General features: G+C 42.9%; 1 protein-coding gene across 1 annotated transcript in view; it reads right to left on the bottom strand.

Annotated features, from left to right (window-relative positions):
• SAXO1 (stabilizer of axonemal microtubules 1) overlaps window positions 1-27657 on the bottom strand; it is a gene marked incomplete at its 3' end in the record, with an annotated part of 96496 nt that overhangs the window by 12044 nt on the left and 56795 nt on the right. Inside the window, exons 2-3 of the mRNA XM_079706706.1 lie at window positions 20499-20678; window positions 713-915 (exon numbers count right to left, since the gene is read on the bottom strand). Of these exons, the coding sequence (XP_079562832.1) occupies window positions 713-915; window positions 20499-20678 (383 nt within the window). The remainder of the gene's footprint in view (window positions 1-712; window positions 916-20498; window positions 20679-27657) is intronic.

The following is a 27657-nucleotide window of genomic DNA, read 5'->3' as shown; positions in this document are numbered from 1 at the left end:
AACAGCCAGGACATGGAAGCAACCTAAGTGTCGATCGACAGATGAATGGATAAAGAAGATGTGGCACATATATACAATGGGATATTACTCAGCCATAAAAAGAAACGAAATTGAGTTATTTGTAGTGAGGTGCATGGACCTAGAGTCTGTCATACAGAGTGAAGTAAGTCAGAAAGAGAAAAACAAACACCATATGCTAACATACGTATATGGAATCTAAAAAAAAATAAAAAAAGACGGTTCTGAAGAATGTAGGGGCAGGACAGGAATAAAGACGCAGACGTAGAGAATGGACTTGAGGACATGGGGAGGGGGAAGGGAAAGCTGGGATGAAGTGAGAGAGTGGCATGGACATGTATACACTACCAAACGTAAAATAGATAGCTAGTGGGAAGCAGCCGCATAGCACAAGGAGATCAGCTTGGTGCTCTGTGACCACTTAGAGGGGTGGGATAGGGAGGGTGGGAGGGAGGGAGATGCAAGAGGGAAGAGATATGGGGACATATGTATATGTATAACTGATTCACTTTGTCATATAGCAGAAACTAACACACCACTGTAAAGCAATTATACTCCAATAAAGATGTAAAAAAAAAAAAAGTACTCTGCCCAACCTCCGCACTGAGGGGGTGTGTGTATAACACCCATTTCCCGGCCAGCACTCAGGCTCAGCCCATCCTTCCCCCAACCTGCGCCTCAAGCACTCTCCCACCTTTATAAGTAGGCAGACACTCCATCTTGTCCCCGCGTGGATATTTCCTGTCCTGAGGTCTGATGGGGTCCACTCGACTGACAGGGTACGGGTTGTAATCTTGTTTATACATCGTGAGCAGATCCATATTCTCTTTGCTTGGGACAAACGGGTCGGGCTGGCGGATCTTCACTGGTAACACCCTGTGAGGCCCAAAATCTCTCCTGTAAGGAAGAGAAGCACACACCTTGGGGGCCCTCGCCTTGGAATAAGGCTCATGGTTTCCATTCAACCCAGTTCTACAAATGCCTGCTGAGAAGTCATCCTCTCCTCTATCCCTTAACCACTCTTCCTCCTGTTTCTCTCACTTTCGAGAGAGATACCGCCATTCACTCCTCTCTCAAGTCAGGCACCTTCACGGTCCAGTCATTCCCCAAGTGTGACCACCTCACCAGCTCCTCGGTGCGTCTTTCCCCCTCAGTTTAGACCCTGACCATTTCTCATGTGGGTCATGTGATAACCCATCCCCTGGGCTTCCTGCATCATTCCCGCCACTCCTACTTCCATCCTCATAGTGCGGTCAAAATCAACTCTCTAAAACCAACATCGCACCTTTCACTCCTCAGCTTAAAAATCTTCCACATCAAACCCAACTTTCCAGCCTAGTACGTAAGCCTTCCTGGACCTGCCTCGGCCTCCTCCCCAGCCACAGCTGCCCCCTCTCTCTCCCATGCCCCACGTACATTCTACCTCGGCCACCCTGGACCACTGGGAAGGTCTCCCCTGTGCCTGCTCTCTCCACCTCTCTCCCCCAACCTGTTCACTGTGGAGCTAACTTCTGTTTTTCAGGTCCCACCACCTCCTTCTCTGTGTTCCCAAGAGCTCCTGCTGAGATTTACCTCCTGCCTCTATTCGATCTCACAGAAAACCCAGTAGAAAAGGCCAATAAATGGAGGCAATGAACCTTTCACTTCTCAGCTCTCTGGCATCAGCACCCCCATTATTTCAGGATATATGAAAACAATGGGATAGGAAAAGCAAGACACCCTTTACTGAAGAGTTTAGGAAGCGCTCTCTTCCCAAAGCATCCCACAGTTCTAAAAAGGCCAAGATGCTACTGCACCACCACCACAAAGCACCCTGCAGCACCAGGGCTCAGCTTGGGCACCCACTGCCTACCGGGGCAGTCTCAGCCTCCCACCGCTCAGGGCAAACTCTCTTCAGCAAACATTCCCCCCCATCCTCCGAGAACTTCTGCTTTACACAATGGCCTGTTTTTGCCTGAAACCCATTTATCCAACTGGACAAGAGGAAGGTAGGTTTTCCCTGATGGTGCTTGCCAAAACAATCTCACCAAGGGAAGGGGAAGGCTTCCGGACAGGAAGACATCAGGCCCAAACACCAATAAAACCTACTTCCTGGCCAAAATGTGGAGCAGCATTACTGAGCCATGCTTGACTAGCAGAGGTAACACGCTCCACTGTAACCTGTCTTGCATGAATTATACACATGGTTGTCGATAAACCCAAACCGGGGCCTGAAAATGCTTGCTGGGATGGGAGGAGGGAGTTAGGAAGCCGGAGAATTAGTCTCTCTAGGGCTCAGAGGGGGAAATAGGAGATGCTTCAGTTGAACTCCCTGTAATACCCTCTGGGTAGGTTTAAAAATACAGCTCAGCAGCAGTTACCAGACCTGCAGCCTGGGCTGCCTTCTCGGGGGGCCCCATGTTGGCAAACAGCAAGAGGAAGCCGAGTGACCCGAGGCGACTGGAGGCTGACTGTGTAAGTCGGGGTTGATGGAGGGAATGGGCTAAACAAGAACCCAAGAATCAACTCCATGCTCCTACCCTTCTTAGTGTGCAAGGACCTCACGCTGGTGTCTGTTCAGTGCTAAACCAACTGCAGCAGGGAACTAGAAGCGTCAGGCCCTAGGCTTCAGAGAGAAATGGAAATGCCCAGAAAACCCTGGCTGAAAACCAGTTAACTGCAAAGTGGCTTTCGTCAGAAAGTCTCTGTTCTCAGGGAAGGGCTCCTGAGGGGAGGTGGCTCTCCTCACTCCCCAAAGGGGTGGAGTGGGGTTGAAAGCAGCCTGAGACCACACAGCTCCATACAAACTTGTCTTCACTGACGGCTACCCAAGGGTTCAGCCCTCTTTGCTTCCAACAAAGGAGATACCAGGGGGTACCACGGGCAGGCACTGAGAAACAAAGCTGAATGCCCAAGCTGCCCCGTGGAGCCCTCCTAAGCCCAGAGCAGCCAGGAGCGCTTTCCTGTCATAGCCCTGTCGCACCCTGGAACCCTGCACACAGGCCACAACATTCTCTTCTGCTGTTACTTCTACTGAGGGAACCAACTTCCCCTCAGAGATACTGCAAGAACCTTCCTACAAGGCCTGCCAAGCTCTCTGGCAACTAAAATGTGCTTAATGCCCCCATTTCCTGTTGCTACAAGAAAAGAACAGATAAATGCCCACAACCAAACTCACCAATTCATGGACTTTCCTGAAGCTGGTTTCTCAAAAGCAAAATGTGATGCAGCAAAATCCTTACTTAACCATGTTCAGGGAATGAAATTGTTAACTGAATCTCCTTCTCTGACAAAAAATTTAAGTTATTGTAATGAAAGTACATTTATGGGTTGAATTTACTGAGGTAGTGATCTACCTCTGAAGAGACGAAAGAAGTTTAAAGTTTAATTCATTTCTCTTCCACCCAAAATTATTTACTGTGGCTTAAGGGTGAATTTAATCAGAATTTATGTGTTTTCTCATTATGTTTTTATGTTCAGAACATTCACTGAAACCTATCATTAACCACAACATAACTGCAGGTCCCCAACCTCACATAATCTTATAGCCCTTAAGCTCACGTAAAAGAAAAATATTTTATCCTTCCCAGAAATTGCTCAAATTTAGTAGCTTCTTTTTTGTTTAAAAACACTCCCTTCTCTTCCTGTGGTACATTTCCTAGTCCCTGTGCCCATTCTGACTATGAACCAAGAAAAAAATTGGTCAAAGATGTTAAGTTTCTTTTAGGTGCATAGCCATAAAAGTTATCTAGTACGGAAAGCCCCGAGTTAAACTCTGAGTTAAGTAAAGGTTAAAGAGAGCTTGCTGGGAAGCCATAACAATTTGACTTCCCATCATTAGGCAAAATTAAAGAAAGGCATTTGACAAGAGTCTGGCAAAAGGAAAGAAACTGTAACGTAACAGCTAACTAGGGTCATGAGCCTGGAAGAGGGAAAAGGATATTTTCATCATGATAAAGAGGATACGCAATACTTTTTTTTAAATCTATTTTTAATGTTTATCTATGCAAACTTCAGAATTTGTGAGTACGCCCAGAGAGTTCATCATATTAAATGGAATCCATTTTAAGAAGGGTTCCTGCCTGGAAATTAACCCATGCACTTATGATCAATTAATCTACAACAAAGGAGGCCAGGATATACAATAAAGAAAAGACAGTCTCTTCAATAAGTGGTGCTGGGAAAACTGGACAGCTACATGTAAAAGAATGAAGTTAGAACATTCTCTAATACCATATACAAAAATAAACTCAAAATGGATTAAAGACCTAAATGTAAGACCAGAAACCATAAAACTCTTAGAAGAAAACATAGGCAGAATACTCTTTGATATAAATCGTAGCAATATTTTTTTTGGATCTGTCTCCTAAAGCAAAGGAAATAAAAACAAAAATAAACACATGGGACCTAATTAAACTTAAAAGCTTTTACACAGCAAAGGAAACCACCGACAAAACAAAAAGATAACCTATGAAATGGGAGAAAATATTTGCAAATGATATGAGCAGTAAGGGGGGTTAATATCCAACATATATAAACAGCTCATATAACATAAAAAAAAAACAAAAAGCCTGATTAAAAAATGGGTAGGAGACCTGAATAGACATTTTTCCAAAGAAGACATGCAGATGGCCAACAGGCACACAAAGAGATGCTCAAAACTGCTAATGATCAGGGAAATGCAAATCAAAACCACAATGAAATATCACGTCACACCTGTCAGGATGACTATCGTCAAAAAGAACACAAGTAACAAATGTCAGAGAGGATTTGGAAAAAAGGGAACCCTTGTACACTGTTGGTGGGAATGTAAATTGGTGCAGCCACTGTAGAAAACAGTATGTAGGTTTCTCAAAAAACTAAAAATAGAACTACCATATGACCTAGCAGTTCCACTCCTGGGTATATATTTGAAAGAAATAAAAACACGAATTCGAAAAGATACATGCACATCAATGTTCATAGCAGCAGTATTTACAATTGCCAAGATATGGAAGCAACCTAAGTGTCCATTAACAGATGAATGAATAAAGAAGATATGGTGTGTGTGTGTGTGCATATATATATATATATATATATATATATATACACACACACACACAATGGAATACTACTCAGACATATAAAAGAATAAAATTTTGTCATTTTCAACAACATGGATGGATTTGGAGGCTATTATTCTAAGTGAAATAAGACAGAGAAAGACATACTGTATGATATCACTTACATGTGGAAGTAGAATCTAAAAAATACAACAAACTAGTGAATACAACAGAAAAGAAGCAGACTCACAGATATAGAGAACAAACCATCAGTTACCAGTGGGGAGAGGGAAAGAGAGAGGGGCGATATACTGGTAGGGGATTAAGAGGTATAAACTATCAATACTATGCATAAAAAGCTACAAGGATATACAGTAGAAACTCACACAACATTGTAAAACAACTATACTCCAATAAAAATTAATAAAAAAAAATTTTTAAGCTACAAGTATATATTGTATAATACAGGGAATACAGCTAAGATTTTATAATGACTATAAATGGAGTATAATCTTTAAAAATTGTGAATCACTATATTGTACACCTGTAACCTATATAATATTGTACATTAACTATACTTCAATTTAAAAAAAAAAAAAAAAGAGTTCCTCCTCTTGGTCCAAAGCCAATCCCTTCACCCCTGCCTTAAATCTCCTCCCTCTTTCTCAAGGGCCCCTTCTGTGGAGCCCGTCAGTGGTTTCACCTTTTCCTCCTACTGGCTGCTTTCTGTCCATTTTGGGGGGGTTTTTTTGTTTGTTTTTTGGCCAAGCCATGCAGCTTGTGGGATCTTAGTTCCCCGACCAAGGAATGAACCCAGGCCCTTGGTAGTAAAAGTGCGGGAATTCCCTCTATCAGTATTTAAACATGCTGCAGTCTTTCCCACTTTTAAAGGAAACAACAACAACCCTCACTGGAGTTCACTCTCCTCCAGTTCTCTCCCCTCCACTTCTCTCCGCTAGAAAGGGCTGTCTAGATACAGGCTTGCCTTCCTCACCCCCTACTCATGCGCCATCTATCAAATCTCATTCTCACTCCTTGCTTCAGCCAAGCCCTCCAAAGTACCACCTTATTTCCAAATCCAGTCACTGGTCCCCAGGTTTTTATCATTATGCACATCTTCATGGCATCCATCCTCTAACTCATTTTTGTAATACTCTCTCCCTTGACTTCTTTGATACTCTTCCTTGTCATTTGTCCTCTTAATCTCTTCTATGGGGTTTTGCTCTTTGTCTTTCCATTAATTTCATTTCACTACTTCCACATGTAATTCTGAAACTCCCGGGGTACAGGAACCCTCTAAGGAAACCATTATGTCATTGCAGGCAGGTTGGGCAGGCCATTCCAACACACTGAGAAAGATCCCTAGGCTGATTGACAGGGCTTGATTCGTGCCGCTTATCCTGGCAAGGACACACTGAGCCCTCCTAATCTTCTCTGTGATAGATGGATTCCAAGAATACACCTCCAGTATGGACATCCCTCAGTATCCAGTATCCGTGGAGGATTGCTTCCAGGACCCCCCATAGATACCAAAATCTCTGGATACTCAAGTCCCTTACATAAAATGGTGTAGTATTTGCATATACCCTGTGCACATCCTGTTGTATACTTTAAATCATCTCTACTTACAATACCCAGTGCAATGTAAATGTTATGTAAATAGCTGCTAGGGCATGGAAAATTCAACGTGAGCCTTGGGGAACTTTCCGGAATTTTAAAAAATATTTTCAATGCACACATGTGGAACCCACAGATATGGAGGGATGACTGTACCTGTCTATTCCTCTACTCTCTCATCTCCTCAAACCCCACTAAAGCTGAGGATAAAATCTGTCATTGCTTCATATAAACTCTGGACAAAATATGAAAACAACTACCTGTGAGCACTAAAGAGCAACAAAGATAGGCAAATTCTGGAGCAGAAGCAACAGGTGGAAGAAGGGAATGGTACTGGGTGAGTCTCTGTGTTAAGCTTCTTTTTTTTTTTTTTTTCAGTGCTTCCAGTCTGAAGGCAGGCTCCAGTCTGTGCCAGGCAAGGCAGCTAAAATGTGAATAGAAAACCTTCCATCCTTCTTGACTGAAGAACCAGAGGATGAAGTCTGAGGCAACCACAGATGCTGGAAAGTGAGAAAGGAATCCTGAAAAGGAGAGACCAGAGACAGGAAGGCTCAAATTCTGTTTATAAACCGGGCCCAAATCTCTGGCTGACCTCACTTGCATGGGACAGACTTCAAACAATTGTGCAAAAGATAAAGAACTGAACTGAGATTAGAATTGCACCCAAAACACCAAGTTTCCATTTTGAGTCCAATCAACTTACTACCTGCTTTAAAAAACACACTCTACAGAGGAATGTAAAAAAAAATCCAGACTCTACATGCACCCCAGTGTTCACTGCAGCACTATTTATAATAGCCAGGACATGGAAGCAACCTAAATGTCCAACAACAGAGGAATGGATGAAGAAGATGTGGTACATATATACAATGGAATATTACTCAGCCATAAAAATGAAATAATGCCATCTGAAGCAACATGGATGGACTTAGGAAATTGTTATAGTGAAGAAAGTCAGACATAGAAAGACAAATATCATATGATATTGCTTATGTGTGGAATCTAAAAAAATGGTACAAATGAACTTATTTATAAAACAGAAATAGAGTCACAGACATAGAAAACCATCTTATGGTTACCAAGGGGGAATGGGGGGAGGGATAAATTGGGAGACTGGGATTGACATATACACACGACTATATATAAAACAGGTAACTAATAAGGAGCTACTGTATAGCACAGGGAACTCTATTCAACACTCTGTAATGCCCTCTATGGTAAAAGAATCTAAAAAAGAGTGGACACATGTATATGTGTAACTGATTCACTTTGCTGTACAGCAGAAACTAACACAACATTGTAAACCAACTATACTCCAATAAAAAAAATTTTTTTTAATCCAGAGTTTCCACAACATAACAATAACAATGCACAGGGCAGGAGGGACTCTGAAGGGTCTGGCAAGAGGCCTCTGCATTTGGCACCCCATGAGCAAGTGAAACTAGGTGATGCACAAAGGAAAAGAAAAAAAAAGGTTCTGCTGTTTGCCTTCTGCCACAAGAGTAGCATGTCCCCAAAAGGAGCTTCTCTTTGACTCTGGTACCCCAGAATAAGAAGACCTGTGGAACAGAGTAGCCAACATGTAGCAACTGCCATGCAAGACTTAACAACAAAAACACAATCTGGGGGGACCTTCAAGATGGCGGAGGACTAACACATGGAGGTCACCTTCCTCTCCACAAATACATCAAAAATACATCTACGTGTGAAACAACTCCTACAGAACACCTACTGAACACTGGCAGAAGAACTCAGACCTCCCAAAAGGCAAGAAACTCCCCACGTACCTGGGTAGGGCAAAAGAAAAAAGAAAAAACAGAGACAAGAGAATAGGGATGGGACCTGCACCAGTGGAAGGGAGCTGTGAAGGAGGAAAGGTTTCCACACACTAGGAAGCCCCTTCGCGGGCAGAGACTGCAGGTGGTGGAGGGGGGAAAGCTTCAGAGCCATGGAGGAGAGCAGAGCAACAGGGGTGCAGAGGGCAAAGCGGAGAGATTCCCGCACAGAGGATCGGTGCCGACCAGCACTCACCAGCCCGAGAGGCTTGTCTGCTCACCCGCCGGGGCGGGCAGGGGCTGGGAGCTGAGGCTTGGGCTTTGGAGCTCATATCCCAGGGAGAGGACTGGGGTTGGCTGCGTAAAGACATGTCTGAAGGGGGCTAGTGCGCCACGGCTAGCCGGGAGGGAGTCCAGGAAAAAGTCTTGACCTGCCTGTTTTGCAGTGCGTGAGGAGAGGGGATTCCTTCCCCGTGCGCCCACAGAAGGCAGAGCACCGCCTAAGTGAGCTCCAGAGATGGTCGCGAGCCACGGCTATCAGCTCAGACCCCAGAGATGGGCATGAAACGCTAACGCTGCTGCTGCTGTGCAGCACGCCACTGCCAGGGTCCCGAGATCCAGGGACAACTTCCCCAGGAGAACACACAGTGCGCCTCAGGTTGTTGCAATGTCACGCCAGCCTCTGCCGCCGCAGTCTCACCCTGCATTCTGTACCCCTCCCTCCCCCCAGCCTGAGAAAGCAAGAGAGCCCTAATCGGCTGCTGCTTTAACCCCTCCTGTCTGGGTGGGGAACAGATGCCTGAGGGCGACCGACACACAGAGGCGGGGCCAAAACCAAAGCTGAACCCCAGGAGCTGTGCAAACAAAGAAGAGAAAGGGAAATTTCTCCCAGCAGCCTCAGGAGCAGCAGATTAAATCTCCATAATCAATTTGATGTACCCTGCATCTGTGGAATACCTTAATACACAACGAATTGTCCCAAAATTGAGGTGGTGGACTTTGGGAGCAACTGTAGACTTGGGGTTTGCTGTCTGCGACTGATTTGTTTCTGATTTTTATATTTATCTTAGTTTAGTTTTTAGTGCTTGTTATCACTGGTGGATTTGTTTATTGGTTTGGTTGCTCTCTTCTTTCTATTTTTTTTTCCTTTTATTTTTTTTAATATTTTTTTAATTTCTTCTTTTCTTCCTTTTGTTTCTTCCTTTTCTTCTGAGCCGTGTGGCTGACAGGGTCTTGGTTCTCTGGCCGGGTGTCAGGCCTGAGCCTCTAATGTGGGAGAGCAGACTCCAGGACATTGGACCACCAGAGACCTCACGGCCCCATGTAATATCAATCGGCGAGAGCTCTCCCAGAGATCTCCGTCTCAACACTAAGACCCAGCTCCACCCAGCGGTCAGCAAGCTCCAGTGCTGGACTCCCCATGCCAAACAACTAGCAAGACAGGAACACAAACCCACCCATTAGCACAGAGGCTGCCTAAAATCATACTAAGTTCACAGACACCCCAAAACACACCACCGGATGTGGTCCTGCCCACCAAAAAGACAAGATCCAGCCCCACTCACCAGAACACAGGCACCAGTGCCCCCCACCAGGAAGCCTACACAAGCCACTGAACCAACCTCACCCACGGGGGATGGCCAACAAAAACAACAGGAACTACGAACCTGCAGCCTGAGAAAAGGAGACCCCAAACACAGTAAGTTAAACAAAATGAGAAGACAGAGAAATATGCAGCAGATGAAGGAGCAAGGTAAACACCTACCAGACCAAACAAATGAAGAGGAAATAGGCAGTCTACCTGAAAAAGAACTCAGAGTAATGAGAGGAAAGATGTCCAAATCTTGGAAATGGAGAAAATACAAGAAATGTTTAACAAGGACCTAGAAGAATGAAAAGAGCAAACAAACAATTATGTACAACACAATAAATGAAATTAAGAATTCTCTAGAAGGAATCAATAGCAGAGTAACTGAGGCAGAAGAACAGATAAGTGACCTGGAAGATAAAACAGTGGAAATACTGCCACAGAGCAGAATAAAGAGAAAAGAATGAAAAGAATTGAGGACAGTCTCAGAGACCTCTGGGACAACATTGAATGCACTAACATTCAAGTTATAGGGGTCCCAGAAGAAGAAGAGAAAAAGAAAGTGTCTGAGAAAACATTTGAAGAGATTACACTTGAAAACTTCCCTAACATGGGAAAGAGTCAATCAAGTCCAGTAAGCACAGAGAATCCCATACAGGATAAATCCAAGGAGAAATGTGCCAAGACATATATTAAAACACTATCAAAAATTAAATAGAAAGAAAAAATACCAAAAGCAGCAAGGGAAAAGCAACAAATAACATGCAAGGGAATCCCCATAAGGTTAACAGCTGATCGTTCAGCAGACACTCGGCAAGCCAAAGAGAGAGGCAGGACATACTTAATGTGATGAAAGGGAAAAACCTACAACCAAGATTACTCTACCCAGCAAGGATCTCATTCAGATTGACAGAGAAATTAAAACCTTTACAGACAAGCAAAAGCTGAGAGAGTTCAGCACCACCAAACCAGCTTTACAACAAATGCTAAAGGAACTTCTCTAGGCAGGAAACACAGAGAAGGAAAAGACCTATAAAAACAAACCCGAAACAATTTAAAAAATGGTAACAGGAACATACATATCTATAATTACCTTAAGTGTAAATGGATTAAATGCTCCAACGAAAAGACACAGGCTCACTGAACAGATACAAAAATAAGACCCATATATATGCTGTCTACAAGAGACCCACTTCAGACCAAGGGACACATACAGACTGAAAGTGAGGGGATGGAAAAAGATATTCCATGCAAATGGAAATCAAAAGAAAGATGGAGTAGCAGTTCTCATATCAGACAAAATAGACTTTAAAATAAAGACTATGAGAAGAGACAAAGAAGGACACTACATAATGATCAAGGGATCAATCTAAAAAGAAGATATAACAATTGTAAATATTTATGCACCCAACATAGGAGCACCTCAATACATAGGCAAATGCTAACAGCCATAAAAGGAGAAATCGACAGTAACACAGTCATAGTAGGGGACTTTAACAACCCACTTTCACCAATGGACAGATCATCCAAAATGAAAATAAATAAGGAAACACAAGCTTTCAATGACACATTAGACAACATGGACTTAATTGATATTTATAGGACATTCCATCTAAAACCAACAGAATACACTTTCTTCTCAAGTGCTCATGGAACATTCTCTACGATAGATCATATCTTGGGTCACAAATCAAACCTCAGTAAATTTAAGAAAATTGAAATCTTATCAAGTATCTTTTCTGACCACAACACTATGAGACTAGATATCAGTTACAGGAAAAAACTGTAAAAAATACAACCACATGGAGGCTAAACAATATGCTATTAAATAACCAAGAGATCACTGAAGAAATCAAAGAGGAAATCAAAACATACCTAGAAACAAATGACAATGAAAACACAGCGACCCAAAACCTGTGGGATGCAGCAAGAGCAGTTCTAAGAGGGAAGTTTACAGCAATACAATCCTACCTCAAACAAGAAAATCTCAAGTAAACAAGAAAAATCTCAAATAAACAACCTAACCTTACACCTAAAGCAATTAGAGAAAGAAGCACAAAATAACCCCCAAACTTAGCAGAAGGAAAGAAATCATAAAGATCAGATCAGAAATAAATGAAAAAGAAATGAAGGTAACGATAGCAAAGATCAATAAAACTAAAAGCTGGTTCTTTGAGAAGATAAACAAAATTGATAAACCATTAGCCAGACTCATCAGGAAAAAAAAGGGAGAAGATTCAAATCAATAGAATTAGAAATGAAAAATGAGAAGTAACAACTAACACTGCAGAAATACAAAGGATCATGAGAGATTACTACAAGCAACTATATGCCAATAAAATGGACAACCTGGAAGAAATGGACAAATTCTTAGAGAAGCACAACCTTCCAAGACTGAACCAGGAAGAAATAGAAAATATAAACAGACCAATCACAAGCACTGAAATTGAAACTGTGATTAAAAATCTTCCAACATACAAAAGCCCAGGACCAGATGGCTTTACAGGGGAATTCTATCAAACATTTAGAGAAGACCTAACACCTATCCTTCTCAAACTCTTCCAAAATATAGCAGAGGGAGGAACACTCCCAAACTCATTCTACGAGGCCACCATCACCCTGATACCAAAACCAGACATGATGTCACAAAGAAAGAAAACTACAGGCCAATATCACTGATGAACATAGATGCAAAAATCCTCAACAAAATACTATCAAACAGAATCCAACAGCACATTAAAAGAATGATACACCATGATCAACTGGGGTTTATCCCAGGAATGCAAGGATTCTTCAATATACACAAATCAATCAATGTGATTTACCATATTAGCATACTGAAGGATAAAAACCATATGATCTTCTCAATAGATGCAGAGAAAGCTTTTGACAAAATTCAAGACCCATTTATGATAAAAACTCTCCAGAAAGTAAGAATAGAGGGAACCTACCTCAACAAAATAAAGGCCATATATGACAAACCCACAGCTAACATCATTCTCAATGGTGAAAAACTGAAACCATTTCCTCTGAGATCAGGAACAAGACAAGGTTGCCCACTCTCAACACTATTATTCAACATAGTTTTAAAAGTTTTAGCCATGGCAATCAGAGAATAAAAAGAAATAAAAGAAATCCAAATTGGAAAAGAAGAAGTAAAGCTGTCACTGTTTGCAGATGACATGATACTATACCTATAGAATCCTAAAGATGCTACCAGAAAACTACTAGGGCTAATCAATGAATCTGGTAAAGTAGCAGGATACAAAATTAATGCACAGAAATCTCTTCCATTCCTACACACTAACAACGAAAATCTTAATGTGAAATTAAGGAAACACTCCCATTTACCACTGCAACAAAAAGAATTAAATACCTAGGAATAAACCTACCTAAGAAGACAAAAGAACTGTATGCAGAAAACTATAAGACCTTGATGAAATAAATTAAAGATGATACAAACAGATGGAGAGATATACCATGTTCTTGGATTGGAAGAATCAACATTGTGAAAATGACTCTACTACCCAAAGTAATTGTCAGATTCAATGTAATCACTATCAAACTATGAACGGCATTTTTCACAGAACTAGAACAAAAAATTTCACAATTTTTATGGAAACACAAAAGACCCTGAATAGCCAAAGCAATCTTGAGAAAGAGAAACGGAGCTGGAGGAATCAGGCTCCCTGGCTTCAGACTATACTACAAAGTTACAGTCATCAGAACAGTATGGTACTGGGACAAAAAACAGAAATATAGACCAATGGAACAGGATAGAAAGCCCAGAGATAAACCCATGCACATATGGTCACCTTATCTTTGATAAAGGAGGCAAGAATATACAATGGAGAAAAGACAGTCTCTTCAGTAAGTGGTGCTGGGAAAACTGGACAGCTACATGTAAAAGAATGAAATTAGAACAATTCCTAACACCATACACAAAAATAAGCTCAAAATGGATTAAAGACCTAAATGTAAGGCCAGACACTATAAAACTCTTAGAGGAAAACATAGGCAGAACACTCTTAGAGGAAAACATAGGCAGAAAAGACATAAATCACAGCAAGTTCCTTTTTGACCCATCTCCTAGAGAAATGGAAATAGAAGCAAAAATAAACAAATGGGATCTAATAAAACTTAAAAGCTTTTGCACAGCAAAGGAAACCATAAACAAGATGAAAAGACAACCCTCAGAATGGGAGGAAATATTTGCAAACAAAGCAACTGACAAAGGATTAATCTCCAAAATACACAAGCAGCTCATGCAGCTCAGTATCAAAAAAACAAACAACCCAATCCAAAAATGGGCAGAAGACCTAAATAGACATTTCTCCAAAGAAGATATAGAGATTGCCAACAAACACATGAAAGGATGCTCAACATCACTAATCATTAGAGAAATGTAAACCAAAACCACAATGATGTATCACCTCATACCGGTCAGAATGGCCACCATCAAAAATTCTACAAACAATAAATGCTGGAGAGGGTGTGGAGAGAAGGGAACCCTCTTGCACTGCTGGTGGGAATATAAATTGATACAGCCACTATGGAGAACAGTATGGAGGTTCCTTAAAAAACTAAAAATAGAATTACCATATGACCCAGCAATCCCACTACTGGGCATATATCCAGAGAAAATCATAATTCAGAAAGACACACGTACCACAATGTTTATCGCAGCACTATTTACAGTAGCCAGGATATGGAAGCAACCTAAGTGTCCATTAATAGATGAATGGATAAAGAAGATGTGGCACAAATATACAATGGAATATTACTCAGCCATAAAAGGAAACGCAGTTGAGTTATTTGTTGTGAGGTGTATGGACCTAGAGTCTGTCATACAGAGTGAAGTAAGTCAGAAAGAGAAAAACAAACACCATATGCTAACATACATATATGGAATCTAAAAAAAACAATGGTTCTAATGAACCGAAGGGCAGGAAAGGAATAAAGACGCAGACGTATAAAATGGACATAAGGACATGGGGAGGGGGAAGGGTAAGCTGGGACAAAGTGAAAGAGTGGCATGGACATATATACACTACTAAATGTCAAATAGATAGCTAGTGTGAAGCAGCTGCATAGCACAGAGATATCAGCTCGGTGCTTTGTGACCACCTAGAGGGGTGGGATAGGGAGGGTGGGAAGGAGATGCAAGAGGGAGGGGATATGGGGATATATGTACGCATATAGCTGATTCACTTTGTTATACAGTAGCAACTAACACAACATTGTAAAGCAATTATACTCCAATAAAGCTGTTAAAAAAAAATAAAAGAACACAATCCAAAAAAAAAAGCAATGTACAGGATCAATCCAAATTTCTTGACATACACAGAGAAAATGTGACCCATTCTCAAGGGAAAAGAAAGATAATCATGAAGACCAACCCCAAGCCGACCCAGATGTTGCAACTAGCAGGCAAGGATTATACAGCAGCTATTTTAACTATGCTTAGTTGCAAAATGGAAAATAAGGTCACAATGAATTAAAAGGCAGGGAATCACACAAGAGAAAGAGAAACTATATATAAAAAGAACCACGCGTAAATTCTAAAACTGAAAAACACAACATGTAAAATAAAACACTCACTGGATGGGCTTAATAGCAGAATGGAAATAGAGGAAGAAAGAAAGGCTCAGCGAACTTGAAAATGGTTGAACAGAAGCTCTCCATAAAGACACAGACCTACTAGAGAATGGACTTGAGGATATGGGGAGGGGGAAGGGTAAGCTGTGACAAAGTGAGAGAGTAGCATGGACATATATACACCACCAAACGTAAAATAGATAGCTAGTGGGAAGCAGCCACATAGCACAGGGAGATCAGCTCAGTGCTTGGTGACCACCTAGAGCGGTGGGATAGGGAGGGTGGGAGGGAGGGAGACGCAAGAAGGAAGAGATATGGGAACATATGTATATGTATAACTGATTCACTTTGTTATAAAGCAGAAACTAACACACCATTGTAAAGCAATTATACTCCAATAAAGATGTAAAAAAAAAAAAAAAAGAAGAAGCAGCTCCCCAATATGAAGGATAGAGAGAGGAAAAGCTTGGGGCAAAGAAATGAACAGAGCCTTGGGTACAGAAAAAATACTTAAAGAAAGAACGGCCAAAATGTCCCCCAAATTAATCAAAGATGCACATCAAAGGCTCTTAAACTACCCAAGCAAGTCTAGCGCCGCGACCTTTTACTGCATGTCTTAATTCTCAGGTCTAATCTATAGAGGTGAGGAAGTATACCCCCACTGGGATAGCTGTGAGTAGAGAAATATGTATTTGAACAGGAAATGTATAATGTTCAATAGGTAGGAAAAGACTCAAGCCTACTATACTACCGTCTTGCTTCTTTCCTGGCTTTTCCAAAAGCCCTTTCACTTTTAGCTCTTCCCCCTTACACTCCTGTTTACCAAGGAGTCTTGTCAATACATGAAGGAATCTGTGCCACCAACTTTCTGCCCTCTTCCCTGCAGCCAAACCCATCAAGTGTGAACCTGATTCCATCCTCCCCCTCTGCACCTCCATTTCACCCTACCCTCAGTCCCTCTCCCTTTAAGAATAAAGGTCTAACACCATCTTGAAGACTCACCTCTTTTTTCTGAGGCTGTCCATTTTGCCCATCTTTAGGGATCTCACTTAGCTAACAAAATAATGTCCCAAAATGGGGCCCAACTGTTTTACATGGTGACATGCCTAAGGGGAAAAGAGGCTTGAAGTACAAACCTCTTATTCATAAACTGATCTCAGGTCTACCCGAACTAAAGGCACATCCTCTGTGAGAGAATTACTAAGGGCGGCAAGAAACAGTTCAACGTTAAGAAGGGCTGAAAAGGGCTTCCCTGGTGGCACAGTGGTTGAGAGTCCGCCTGCCGATGCAGGGGACACGGGTTCGTGCTCCTGTCCGGGAAGATCCCACATGCCGCGGAGCGGCTGGGCCCGTGAGCCATGGCCGCTGAGCCTGCGCATCCGGAGCCTGTGCTCCGCAACGGGAGAGGCCACGACAGTGAGAGGCCCGGGTACCACAAAAAAAAAAAAAAAAAAAAAAAGAAGGGCTGAAAAGCACAAGCATTCACCTCATGGCACCTGCTGTAAATCCCTAAGATTTACAGTCAGTAAGAGTTGTGTGCAGCTGTAATCATGCCTCATGCTGGGATGATAACCTTTCCAGAAACCAGGTGTTTTTTGTGTCTGAGCTTAATCGCCAAACCTAGCCAAGCCACGGGCCACATGACTTTTTCATGCAGCAGGTGGCAGCCCCAATCTCAGGAACTAAGCCAGGTCAGCCTTTAGATAGGTAAGTGGGTCAGACATTCTAATAATCAGAGTTCTAAGGGCAGAAGGATGACAGTCCTCACAGACACAGAGGTGTGCAGACACAAGGCTGACCCATCCTTTCCCCAGCATCCTCTGGCAGAGAACCTAGATGACAGCAACTCTTCATTTCCCAATGGGGAATAGTTTTACTGTATGTATTCAGATATGGGCCAGAGTCTCTGCTGAGTTTATAAAGCTCAGAAAAGATGGTTAGTGGGCTTCCCTGGTGGCGCAGTGGTTGAGAGTCTGCCTGCCGACGCGGGGGACACGGGTTCGTGCCCCGATCCGGGAGGATCCCACATGCTGCGGAGCGGCTGGGCCCGTGAGCCATGGCCGCTGGGCCTGCGTGTCCAGAGCCTGTGCTCCGCAACGAGAGAGGCCACAGCAGTGAGAGACCCGCGTACCGCCAAAAAAAAAAAAGGAAAGATGGTTAGTAAAATCTCGATTTTTGTTAATTTATGTCAATAAAAGCCCACCGAAGCTCAAAAAAAAAAAAAAGGAGGCATCCTGACAGGGGCATAGGGTTTTTTTTTTCAGCCTATGAAAATGTGCCCAGCAGGGTAGGCACGGGGCTGAGAAATGATGAGATTGAGGGACGGGGGAGAGAAGAGATGCCTTCTGCTCATCTGCCCCTTAGTCCTCTTTCTGGGGAAGGAAGTAAAGGAGAGGAGAGAAGAACTTCTGTTCTTTTTTCTTCCCATGGGTAACCATGATCCTGCCAGTTTTTCTTTTTAAGGCTCTTACAATCATTAATAAGTTGTTTTGGAAATTCTTTCAGTATCTTCATTCTTCCACTTCGGCCATATCTTAACATGAATGATTTTGTTATTCTGGCCTTGGCAGGGACAGAGAGACTTTCTGGGTGATATGTTTATTGTTGTAAGTGACACAAGGCAAGGATAATTTAGGACAGGTCAAAGGGCAAGTTTTTGTTTTGCAAAGCACCATCGGGAAGAGGGAGGGCATGTGGGGCTCCACTGGGGGCCTCAGAGCTAGGGGATGGGACAGGACGCCTGCTCCAGAGAAAGGGTTTGTCCTCATTCTCCTGAGCTTGTGGGCAACAAACAGAAAGCATCCCTCAACATCCAACCCTCCAAGTATCCAAATATTTCCAGGACAATATCTGAAGCTGGCCTGTACTCTGTATTCCACAAGGCACTCTTGACTTCCTGAAAACTGGGTACAAAGAGAAGTGAAGACCAGCATCTAGAAACCGAACGTGATGTTTGTAATCCATTCCTCAACACTGCTCTTATCCTTTCCTACCAATTACATGTCTCTTATACATAAGCCTAGTTCCTTTCATGAGCATTGACTGTGGTTTCTTAAAACGAAAAGCAATGCTCCAGAATGATCCACTTCTCTTGTTGTGGTCTTTAGACTCATAGAAACAAAGAACGCTGTTTTCCTGGGAAAATGAAGCCCCAAATTTAAGGTTTATATTGTTTAGTAAGTCACAGGTTGAAAAACAGGTTGCATAGATTACATTTTTTTTCATGAATCAGGACCCAGAAACCTTGTGCTGACCTCAAATCATTTAATATAACTACTCAGCATAAAGGTGACCTGATTCAAGTTAAGAGTCAGATAAGACCCTCGACTCCCTCTCATTCTCAAGCTGCCCCTGTCCAGGGGTTCCCACAAAGCCAAGGAATCCCTGAGCTTCATTGCCCACATTGTGGGTCTTTTCTGCCCCATAACCCAGACACGGACTTCTTCCTTTGGATCTAGAAGACAGCAGCTTTTAGGAGGAATACTTCATGCCTCCAGCCCACAGAGGACATTTCCAGGCCTATCCTGGGGGAAACTGAATGAACTGGTGTTCTGCTTAGCCAGGGTCACCTGGGACTTTTACAGAAAAGCACAAAATTGCGAGGCAAAGGGGGAAGCAATAGGAAGAAATTTTACCAGGTGTTGCAAACCTGTAATGTGCGGGCATCGTGGTAGAACAATTTCACCTCCACCGCACAGCAATCCTGCCCTGAGGGATGAGGAACTTAGGAGGCAGAGAAGGTGCCCAGCTCTCAGGTCTCATGTGGGGACTAAGCTCTACAACCTGAAACACTGCCCAACTGACTCAAAGATGTTTCTACTCCTCTGGGTCACCAGTCACAGGTCATCACCTGGAGATCACTAACTGAGCTGTCAACAGCAGATTCTGTTAGAGCCCTGCAACATGTGGAACAACCCTGAGACTGATCATGTGTCCCCACCCCCAGAGTACAGATACCTCTGCAGGCCTGACACGCTGAGCCACGGGGTTCAGTCTCCTCACAGAGCTGGAGCTCAAGAATCAGAGTTGCACTGATTCACTTTGTTATAAAGCAGAAACTAACACACCATTGCAAAGCAATTATACTCCAATAAAGATGTAAAAAAAAAAAAAAAAAAAGAATCAGAGTTGCTAAGCCAAGGGTAATGTAAAAGGAAATATTCTTTGTTCATATTCCTGAAGAATGTTCAAGGGGACCCCAACTCAAACTCTATAGCATAATTTCAAAAAAGCTCAAGTTCTCTTTCACCACGACCAACATCACTACCACCACCCAAGGTGACCTGGAGCTTCTGTGCAGAAGCCCAAAGCTCCTTTTTCTGCAGCAGCCACCCTCTTTCTAGTTATTATTTTCCTTTCATACTTAACTTAACCTCCCACCCTTTAGATGTAGATCAATTTACAATTCCCACCCCACGGCTCCCCCTTCCCCCGCCCCAGCCCCAAGCAAGAATCCTTTCTCTTTTTTTTTTTTTTTTTTTTTTTTTTTTGCGGTAGGCGGGCCTCTCACTGCTGTGGCCTCTCCCGTTGCGGAGCACAGGCTCCGGATGCGCAGGCTCAGCGGCCATGGCTCACGGGCCTAGCCGCTCCACGGCATGTGGGATCCTCCCAGACCGGGGCACGAACCCGTGTCCCCTGCATCGGCAGGCGGACTCTCAACCACTGCGCCACCAGGGAAGCCCTCCTTTCTCTTTAAGAGGGGGCTAGGGAAAACTAAACAGGCTAATAAATGCAGGATTTTGTTTCAGAGATACAGTAAATTAACGTTCAGGCATTAATAGCATGTATTGATAGTGCACGTTAATGCAATTTGAACGTTAGGTTAATGCTGTACATTACTCCATTAGGTGTGCATTTATACGTTCACACTATTGCCCTCACCTCGATGTGGTCAGGCCTTCCATTGGCGTGCACCTTTTCTGGTACTCCAGCTTGGGCTTGAAGGACTCTCTGGGCAGGTAAGAGTGATAGAGAGGGTAGTTCTTGGTATATTCGGAGAAAAGACATGGTTTCTCTGTTTTATCATAAATCTTGGTAGGGAGGGGTGGACAGTGATGCCGCCTAATTTAATAAAAAAAAAAAAAAAAAAAAGGAATGTTAGGTTGGTTACCTTCTTGGGAAGAATACATTCAGTTTGCTACCTCCTCAAAATCTGACCCAGAGTATAAAATCATGACTGCCGGCATTGAAAACAGCAGTTTAACCCTTCCTTTTCTCTACTGAACTATGTGAAGTGGCCAGAATTTCTTAAATTACCTGTAACTGCAATTGGTTAATGGTCAAAGTTCCTTGAACCATAAAATTACGCACAAGCATGGCTGATGACCAGCCATCACACGTGCCATGCTGCTTGTTTAAATACTGAAATACTTCCATACCATAACAGGTGAATGGTCGTGGCCCCCAAGGCATCTGAGTGCCAACCTAGTCCCTCCCCTGAGACCCTCCCTCCCAATCACCCAGCAATTAAGGGCTTAACACCTGCCCTAATGGGGGCTCCAAGGCTGTGCTCTAGGGCCAGGCTACTGTCTTTCCTCATTAGTTCCTGGGTCAATTCAGAACATCACCCTCACACACAAGTGGCATCACACGTAGCAGAATCACCTCAGTTCTGAGTATACTAAACACCACTGACTATGTGAAACCATTTTTACACTGAAAGTCTGGCTCCTTTATTCTTTCAGGTCTCACTTCACTTAGGCTTCCGCTGATCATCTTTACCTAAAATACACCCCTCCACGCCCTCACCTCTCGAACAGAGTTTCTCTCATCACGTGGATGCCTTTCCCATCACTTACTCTTATCTGTAATTGGCACATTGGTTGCTGAGCTTATTATTTGTCTCATCTATCAAGCTCAGAACCATTTTCTATCTTGTTCACTGCTGCTACATCCCTAGTACCTCTCATATCCTGCCTGGCACAGAGTAGGCATTCAATAAACATTTATTAAACGAATACTGAACATATGAATGAATGATTAAATAAACTTTATGCCTCATTATGCAGGGAGATGATAGATAATAATTTGAAGTTATAATTTATAGTGAGTTTTTCCATTTTACATGCATGGTAATAAATGACCTTATTATTCTACTTACAGGTGAATAAAGGGCAGCTATTTGAGCTGTCCAAAACAAAGTAGTGTATCAATTATTTAAACACCCACATACAATCCTTGCAAACCAGCTAGGGTACCTCTAATCATCAGACACCAGCACATCAACAAAACTCCATGTTAGTGATCTCCAACTTAGTTATATCCAGAAGTGGCATAGAATTTTAAAAAAATTTTTTACACTAAACTGATTCTGATTACAGAAACTAAGAACACAGTATTCTGGGGCAGCACATCAGAGAAAAGAGAAAAAAACAGACATACAGAGAACTCATCACTGCTCCAATCAAAAGCTGGTTTCTAGGCAAGAGTTAGTGTGCTGCTCCCATTGTTAATAAGTTCAACCCTCTACATAAATATTGCTGCCACCGCTGTTATTACCATGTGCCTCTCTTCAACCTCCAACCACCGCCCTGCCACCTGCCCCCGCCAGGGAAAATGGTCAACACCTGCATGGTTCGTATGGGTAGAGCTGCATATGAACAAGTTTATCCCTATTTTCATATCATGTGTAGATTTGTGTATCAGATTAGGATTCCTACAAACCTCAAATCAAAAGCCAAGAAGTGCTAGTTACTCAAAAATACCTCTGCAGATATATTTTATTCACCCATACCCTGAGAGAGAAATCAAGACTTTATTAAGGGTAACTTAGATTCAGGCACTTGCAATAAAGTGGACTCCACAGACCTAACAGTATTTTCCCTCTCTAGTGCCCTTTTTTTTTTTTGCGGTACACGGGCCTCTCACTGTTGTGGCCTCTCCCGTTGCGGAGCACAGGCTCCAGACACGCAGGCTCAGCAGCCATGGCTCACGGACCCAGCCGCTCAGCGGCATGTGGGATCTTCCCAGACTGGGGCACGAACCCGTGTCCCCTGCATCGGCAGGCGGACTCTCAACCACTACGCCACCAGGGAAGCCCTCTAGTGCCCTTTTTTAAGCCAGTAAAACTTTGCTTTTATATAACCCCCTTTCTATATTGTTACTTTTTTAAAATGTAACATATTGTAAAGGCTCATTCCAAAAGAAAAATAAATTAAATGTCAAGAAACTACATTGCAACTGGTATTATAAGAGGGGATTTCAGTATAGCAACACACTTGCATCCAAACATTGATGTTCCATTAAATGGAATTATATATAATATATATTTATAGGGCAGATTTTACTTATTTGACGTGTTGGTAGTTAACTAAGACCTTGTCTCACTTTGAAACATCAAAAACTCTCAACTGAAAGTCAACTTTTCATCACCTAGTGTGCTCATGGCGCCACCCTCTTTCCTCACCTGTGCCCACCCCAGCTTGAATGTCCCTCTGAAGACAGAAAGCACCATGTATTCACCTTGTTGGTGAAGTTTAAAGGTGGAACCCCTTTATCCAGGAGTTCCTCAAGGATAAAGACCACGTCTTCTATTTCTGTGTTCTGGAAACTAGCCCAATACCTGATATATTTTATTTAATAGCAGATGGACAGTGTATAAGAGGATGAACTGCTGAAAGAAAGATATTTACAAAGACATGACTGATTTGTTCTAACATTAGTAGAGCCAAAAGGGAAAATACAGATCAGATTCTCAGTTTTTATGGACCTAGACAGTGTCTAAATAAAGTTTATGGGATCACCATGCATGGGGTATTCAAAAGCAGTCTTAACAGTCATGAACCAAAGAAAGGAGAGACCTCTTCTCCCAGCTCTCTGATGCCTGTACCATTTTAAAGGAGCTGGTGGGCCACCTTGCTCAGGAGCACACTGAAACAAGCCAAGATGGGCCAACAGACAGAGAAGAGAAGGAGAGTAAGAAGGTTTCCTTCATCTATCAGAACTCTGAAGTCTTTCCACTCCAAGAATTACTAAAGGAACACAAGTAAGAGGAAATAACCCAGACTTTTTCTGACATTTAGTAAAGGGAGCAGTAGAGACCTTTCAATGGAACCCAGAAAAAGTTAACAGTTACACCAAGCTAGAATCATAGAATTTTTTAATTGAAAGGGGCCATGGAAAATATCTGATCTAACGTCCCCACTACACAGATGAAAGTATCTGAAGCTCAGAGAACCATGTACGTAACCTAGCCATAGAGAGAACCTAGGTCTCCATCACAACTGAATGACCAAGGATGTTTCCTGAGGTGCACCCAGCTCAAAGCCATCTAGGACTCAGACGACCCTAGAATGGATGATAGAATTTTAAGTATATAACAAGTCCCTCCAGAATAGCACCATCCAATAGAAACAGAAGGCAAGCCATGAATGAGAACCACACATGTCATTTTAAATTTTCTAGTAGCCACATTAAAAAGGTAAAAAACAGGTGAACTTAATTTTAATATTTTACTTTTAATCCAATCTATCCAAAATACCATTTCAACATGTAATCAATACCAAAAATTGAGATATTTTACTTTCTTACTATGTCTTCAAAATCCAGTGTGTGTCTCACATTGACAGCACATGTCAGGACGACCACATTTCAAGTGCTCAACTGCCATGTGTGGCGGTGGATTCCCTACTGGGAAGTGCAGGTACAGACAAAAGAACTGTAAGCACCCTGATGCTGGAAGCTCCCCTACAGATGGAGGAAAGACAAAGATGCTTAGAAATATTTTTGTTGACAAATAGGGTATTTGCCTCTTAGACTCTCTGACCTGCCTTCATGTAACACAATCAAAGGCATTAAAAGACATGAAAAATTAGTTGGAGGATTTTTTTCATTATCTCCTCACTCCACAGAGCGCAGCTTCAGTGTTATGCACCTGGAATGCACCCTGTAGCTGCTCTCTTTCCTGCCACCTCCACTTTTCCAACATGTTTCCCTTCCTTCAAGGCCCATCTTGAATGCTACTTCCACCACCACCATCACCACCATCACCACCACCACAGGAAGCTACTGATGATCCCACTGTACCCTGTTACTGGCCGTGACTCTCTCTCCTCTGATTGTGCATGGTGTAGTGTCCCTACCTCTTTTAGGACCCTTTACTGCTCTGCTCTGCCTTGCGTGGTCCTCTACTTATAAGTTTTCAGGTTAAGAATTTTCATGGTTGCAAACAAAGCTGTTCCTCAGGGGGAGAGCATGGTAATTCTTCCTGCCACCAAGAGGCAGCATGAACAGTAGCTACTAGAATATAACTTTGAACTTTTCAAACAAATGAACTTCCAGTAGTTCTTTAGAACCCAACCTGTTTGTAAGCAGAACAGCTTTCGGTGGATATGGGTGACTCGCCTTGCCTCTCTCATGGTCTTTTAGAATCCCCTGCTGAGCCCAGCCTGCTGTGGGCAGTGAGGAGGGCTCTCCACTCCAGGGGGCAGAGGGCATGGCAGAAGGAGACTTTGGAGGCAGGAAGATGTGGTTTCCAATCCTAGCTCTGTCACTGACTGCTTGTGTAATGTGGAGAACATTATTTAACTCTTCTGAACTTCGATTTCCTCCTCTGTAATTTGTGGCTAACTACTTCTACCATTTAGTATGATTGTGTGACTTTTTCCTCAGATACCAGAGGAAAAATGCCTAGCCCAGTCTAAGGCAAGCACTCTGATTAAGAGGCTATGTTTATTGAGCAATTACTGTACACCACATGGGCTAGAAGTTCTGTATCTCATCCCAACTAATCCTTACAGCAACGCTATGATGGAAGCATTCTTATTTTCCTCATTTTACAAACATGAAGACTGAGGTTTAAGAGATGTGATCTCATTCAAGGTGACAGAGCCAGATGGTAATGAAGTCAGGACTAGAACCCCAGGCCTTCTGCCTGGTTCCAAAGCCTGTGCTCTTAATCACAGCCATATACTGTGTGGCTTAATGGGATGCCAGCCTGTACCAAACACCTCTGTTTCCTGGCTGCTCTGCTAAACCTAAGGGCAGTCAATTAATAGGCAGTTCTTAGACCTACCCCTTCCCCGTCCCCTTAGCTACACTCAGCCTTCCAGGACAGGATGTGCCCCTCTTTCCCGAGGACCCCAAAACCATTCTAATATAAACCAACAAACAGATGCAATTCCAAGTGCTTTTTAAAACGTTGATCATTCCACAGAACTTTCTTTACTGTCTAAACAAGACAGTCTCATTAGATAAAGTCATAACAGTAACAACCAGGAAAACAAAGAACATGGAACGCTGGGTCTCAAAGGACCCTCAAGATCAGCCAACCCTTCAGCTTCAACAGGCAGGTGAGGGCACTGAGACGGAGGCACGCCAAGCTTCTAGCCAAGGTCACACAGCTGGTCAGCGGCAGCGTCCACCCCAGGTCCCACACCACCTCCCACATAATTGACTTCCATTTACAACCTGACTTAAAACTCCAAGTGCAGACTCTTAAAGGATTTGCAGCCCAGTTTTCCTTTTGTCCGGTAGTTGGGAGCCTGTGACCTGTCACAGCTGCCATGCGAGGGAGGAAAACGCTTAGAGCGGAAAATGCATTCTTGGTCTAGAAGAGGCGAAGGTGCCAACCATCACCAAACCTCAAGTCAAAAAGTCATCATTCTATGCCGACGGTTTAGAACGATTTCAGGGTGTCTGGAGTAACAAGAACTCTGAGATCCTAGAGGCAGGGTCCTCTCAGAGGAGGACCTACATCTCTGGAACGGTCTTCTCCCTGAACAGCTCACAAAGCCAACCCAATTAGCCTCTGAGGATGGACAAAGCCAGTGCTTTTCCCAACGTGCATGTGTATCTACCTGCAGTGGCTTATAAACTTTTAAAATGTTTACTAAACTTTGTTCCATCCTATTTAGAATATACCCAGAGGCAAAGGGATAAGTGAGAATGCTTTTATGAACTGCAAAATAAGACCACCGTTGAACATACATAGATATATTTCACACCAATCTTAAGACAAGACGACTCACATTCCCCCTACCTACATCTTCTAGCTAGATCTTTAAAGAAACGTTGCATTGTGAGAGCTCTGAATAACTCCAGCTTATATCCTGCCCACGTTGCTAGGAAATCGGGCAGGGATTATAAACTGAACTTTTGGTGGTGACTAATCCTTCAGGGGACCAGATTCTGGGTAACAGAAAGCAGGGCCATGTGGTACAAATATGACAGATAGATGCAACTGATGTACCAACTAGCAGTGGCTGCCTGGGAGCCACACTGAAAAATTCATAGGTCACAGCCCAGTTTAGTGAGGACGACCATCTTGATTGATTAGCCATGCCTGTCAAGGGTGCTGGGTTAGGGAAGTGGGGATGGGTGATAAATATATGAATGAACCTATCAACAAAAGGCAAGGAAAGGGAGAGAGGGAATTCTGGTGGAAATGTCCTAAATGGTGACTTACAGGAATCACACATTTGGAACACATCTAGAAACAACAAAGCCATAAGAATATAAAGTTGCCAAGATGAGAAAAAAGGAATAAAAACAAGGCCAAAATCTTGAAGAACACCACATTTAGGAAGAAGGATAAAGAAGTCTCAGGAGGACAAAACTGACAAAAAGAAGAAAATTCGGTGACAGATCAAATAAAAGATTTTAAGTGTTCAGCAGTTAAATGCCTCAGAAAAATCTCATATGGTGACTAGAAAGCAGCTTTCGTAGAGCGGCTGTGCTGGATCCAAGGAACGGATGCTGCTGAGGAAGTGGAGGAGGGGACAGAGACCATGCTGAAAAATCCGGCGACAAAACCAACAAGAAAAGTCCAACAGGAGTTCAAGAAATTACCCGGGACATACACAAGAATTGTAAACTATGTGATTATCATCATGCTGTATTGGGTAAAAGAAGGGAAATCAGATCATCTTTGTAGGTAGAGGAACAGAGTAGCAGACAGGGATTCTTTGATGAGCAAAAACAATTGCCTGAGCCAGAGCCTGGACTACAAAGGAGATATGATTAAGGCGGGAAGGCGGGCGGGGTTCAAGAGACAACTTGAGAGGAGAGATGGGAACCTGAGCAGCACCAGTCTGGCGGCCTT

This window comes from Hyperoodon ampullatus, assembly GCF_949752795.1.
Source record: "Hyperoodon ampullatus genome assembly, chromosome: 6".
NCBI classification, from domain to species: domain Eukaryota; kingdom Metazoa; phylum Chordata; class Mammalia; order Artiodactyla; family Ziphiidae; genus Hyperoodon; species Hyperoodon ampullatus.
Note: the sequence above shows the minus strand (reverse complement) of the source record. Positions and strands in the feature narration are given on the sequence as shown.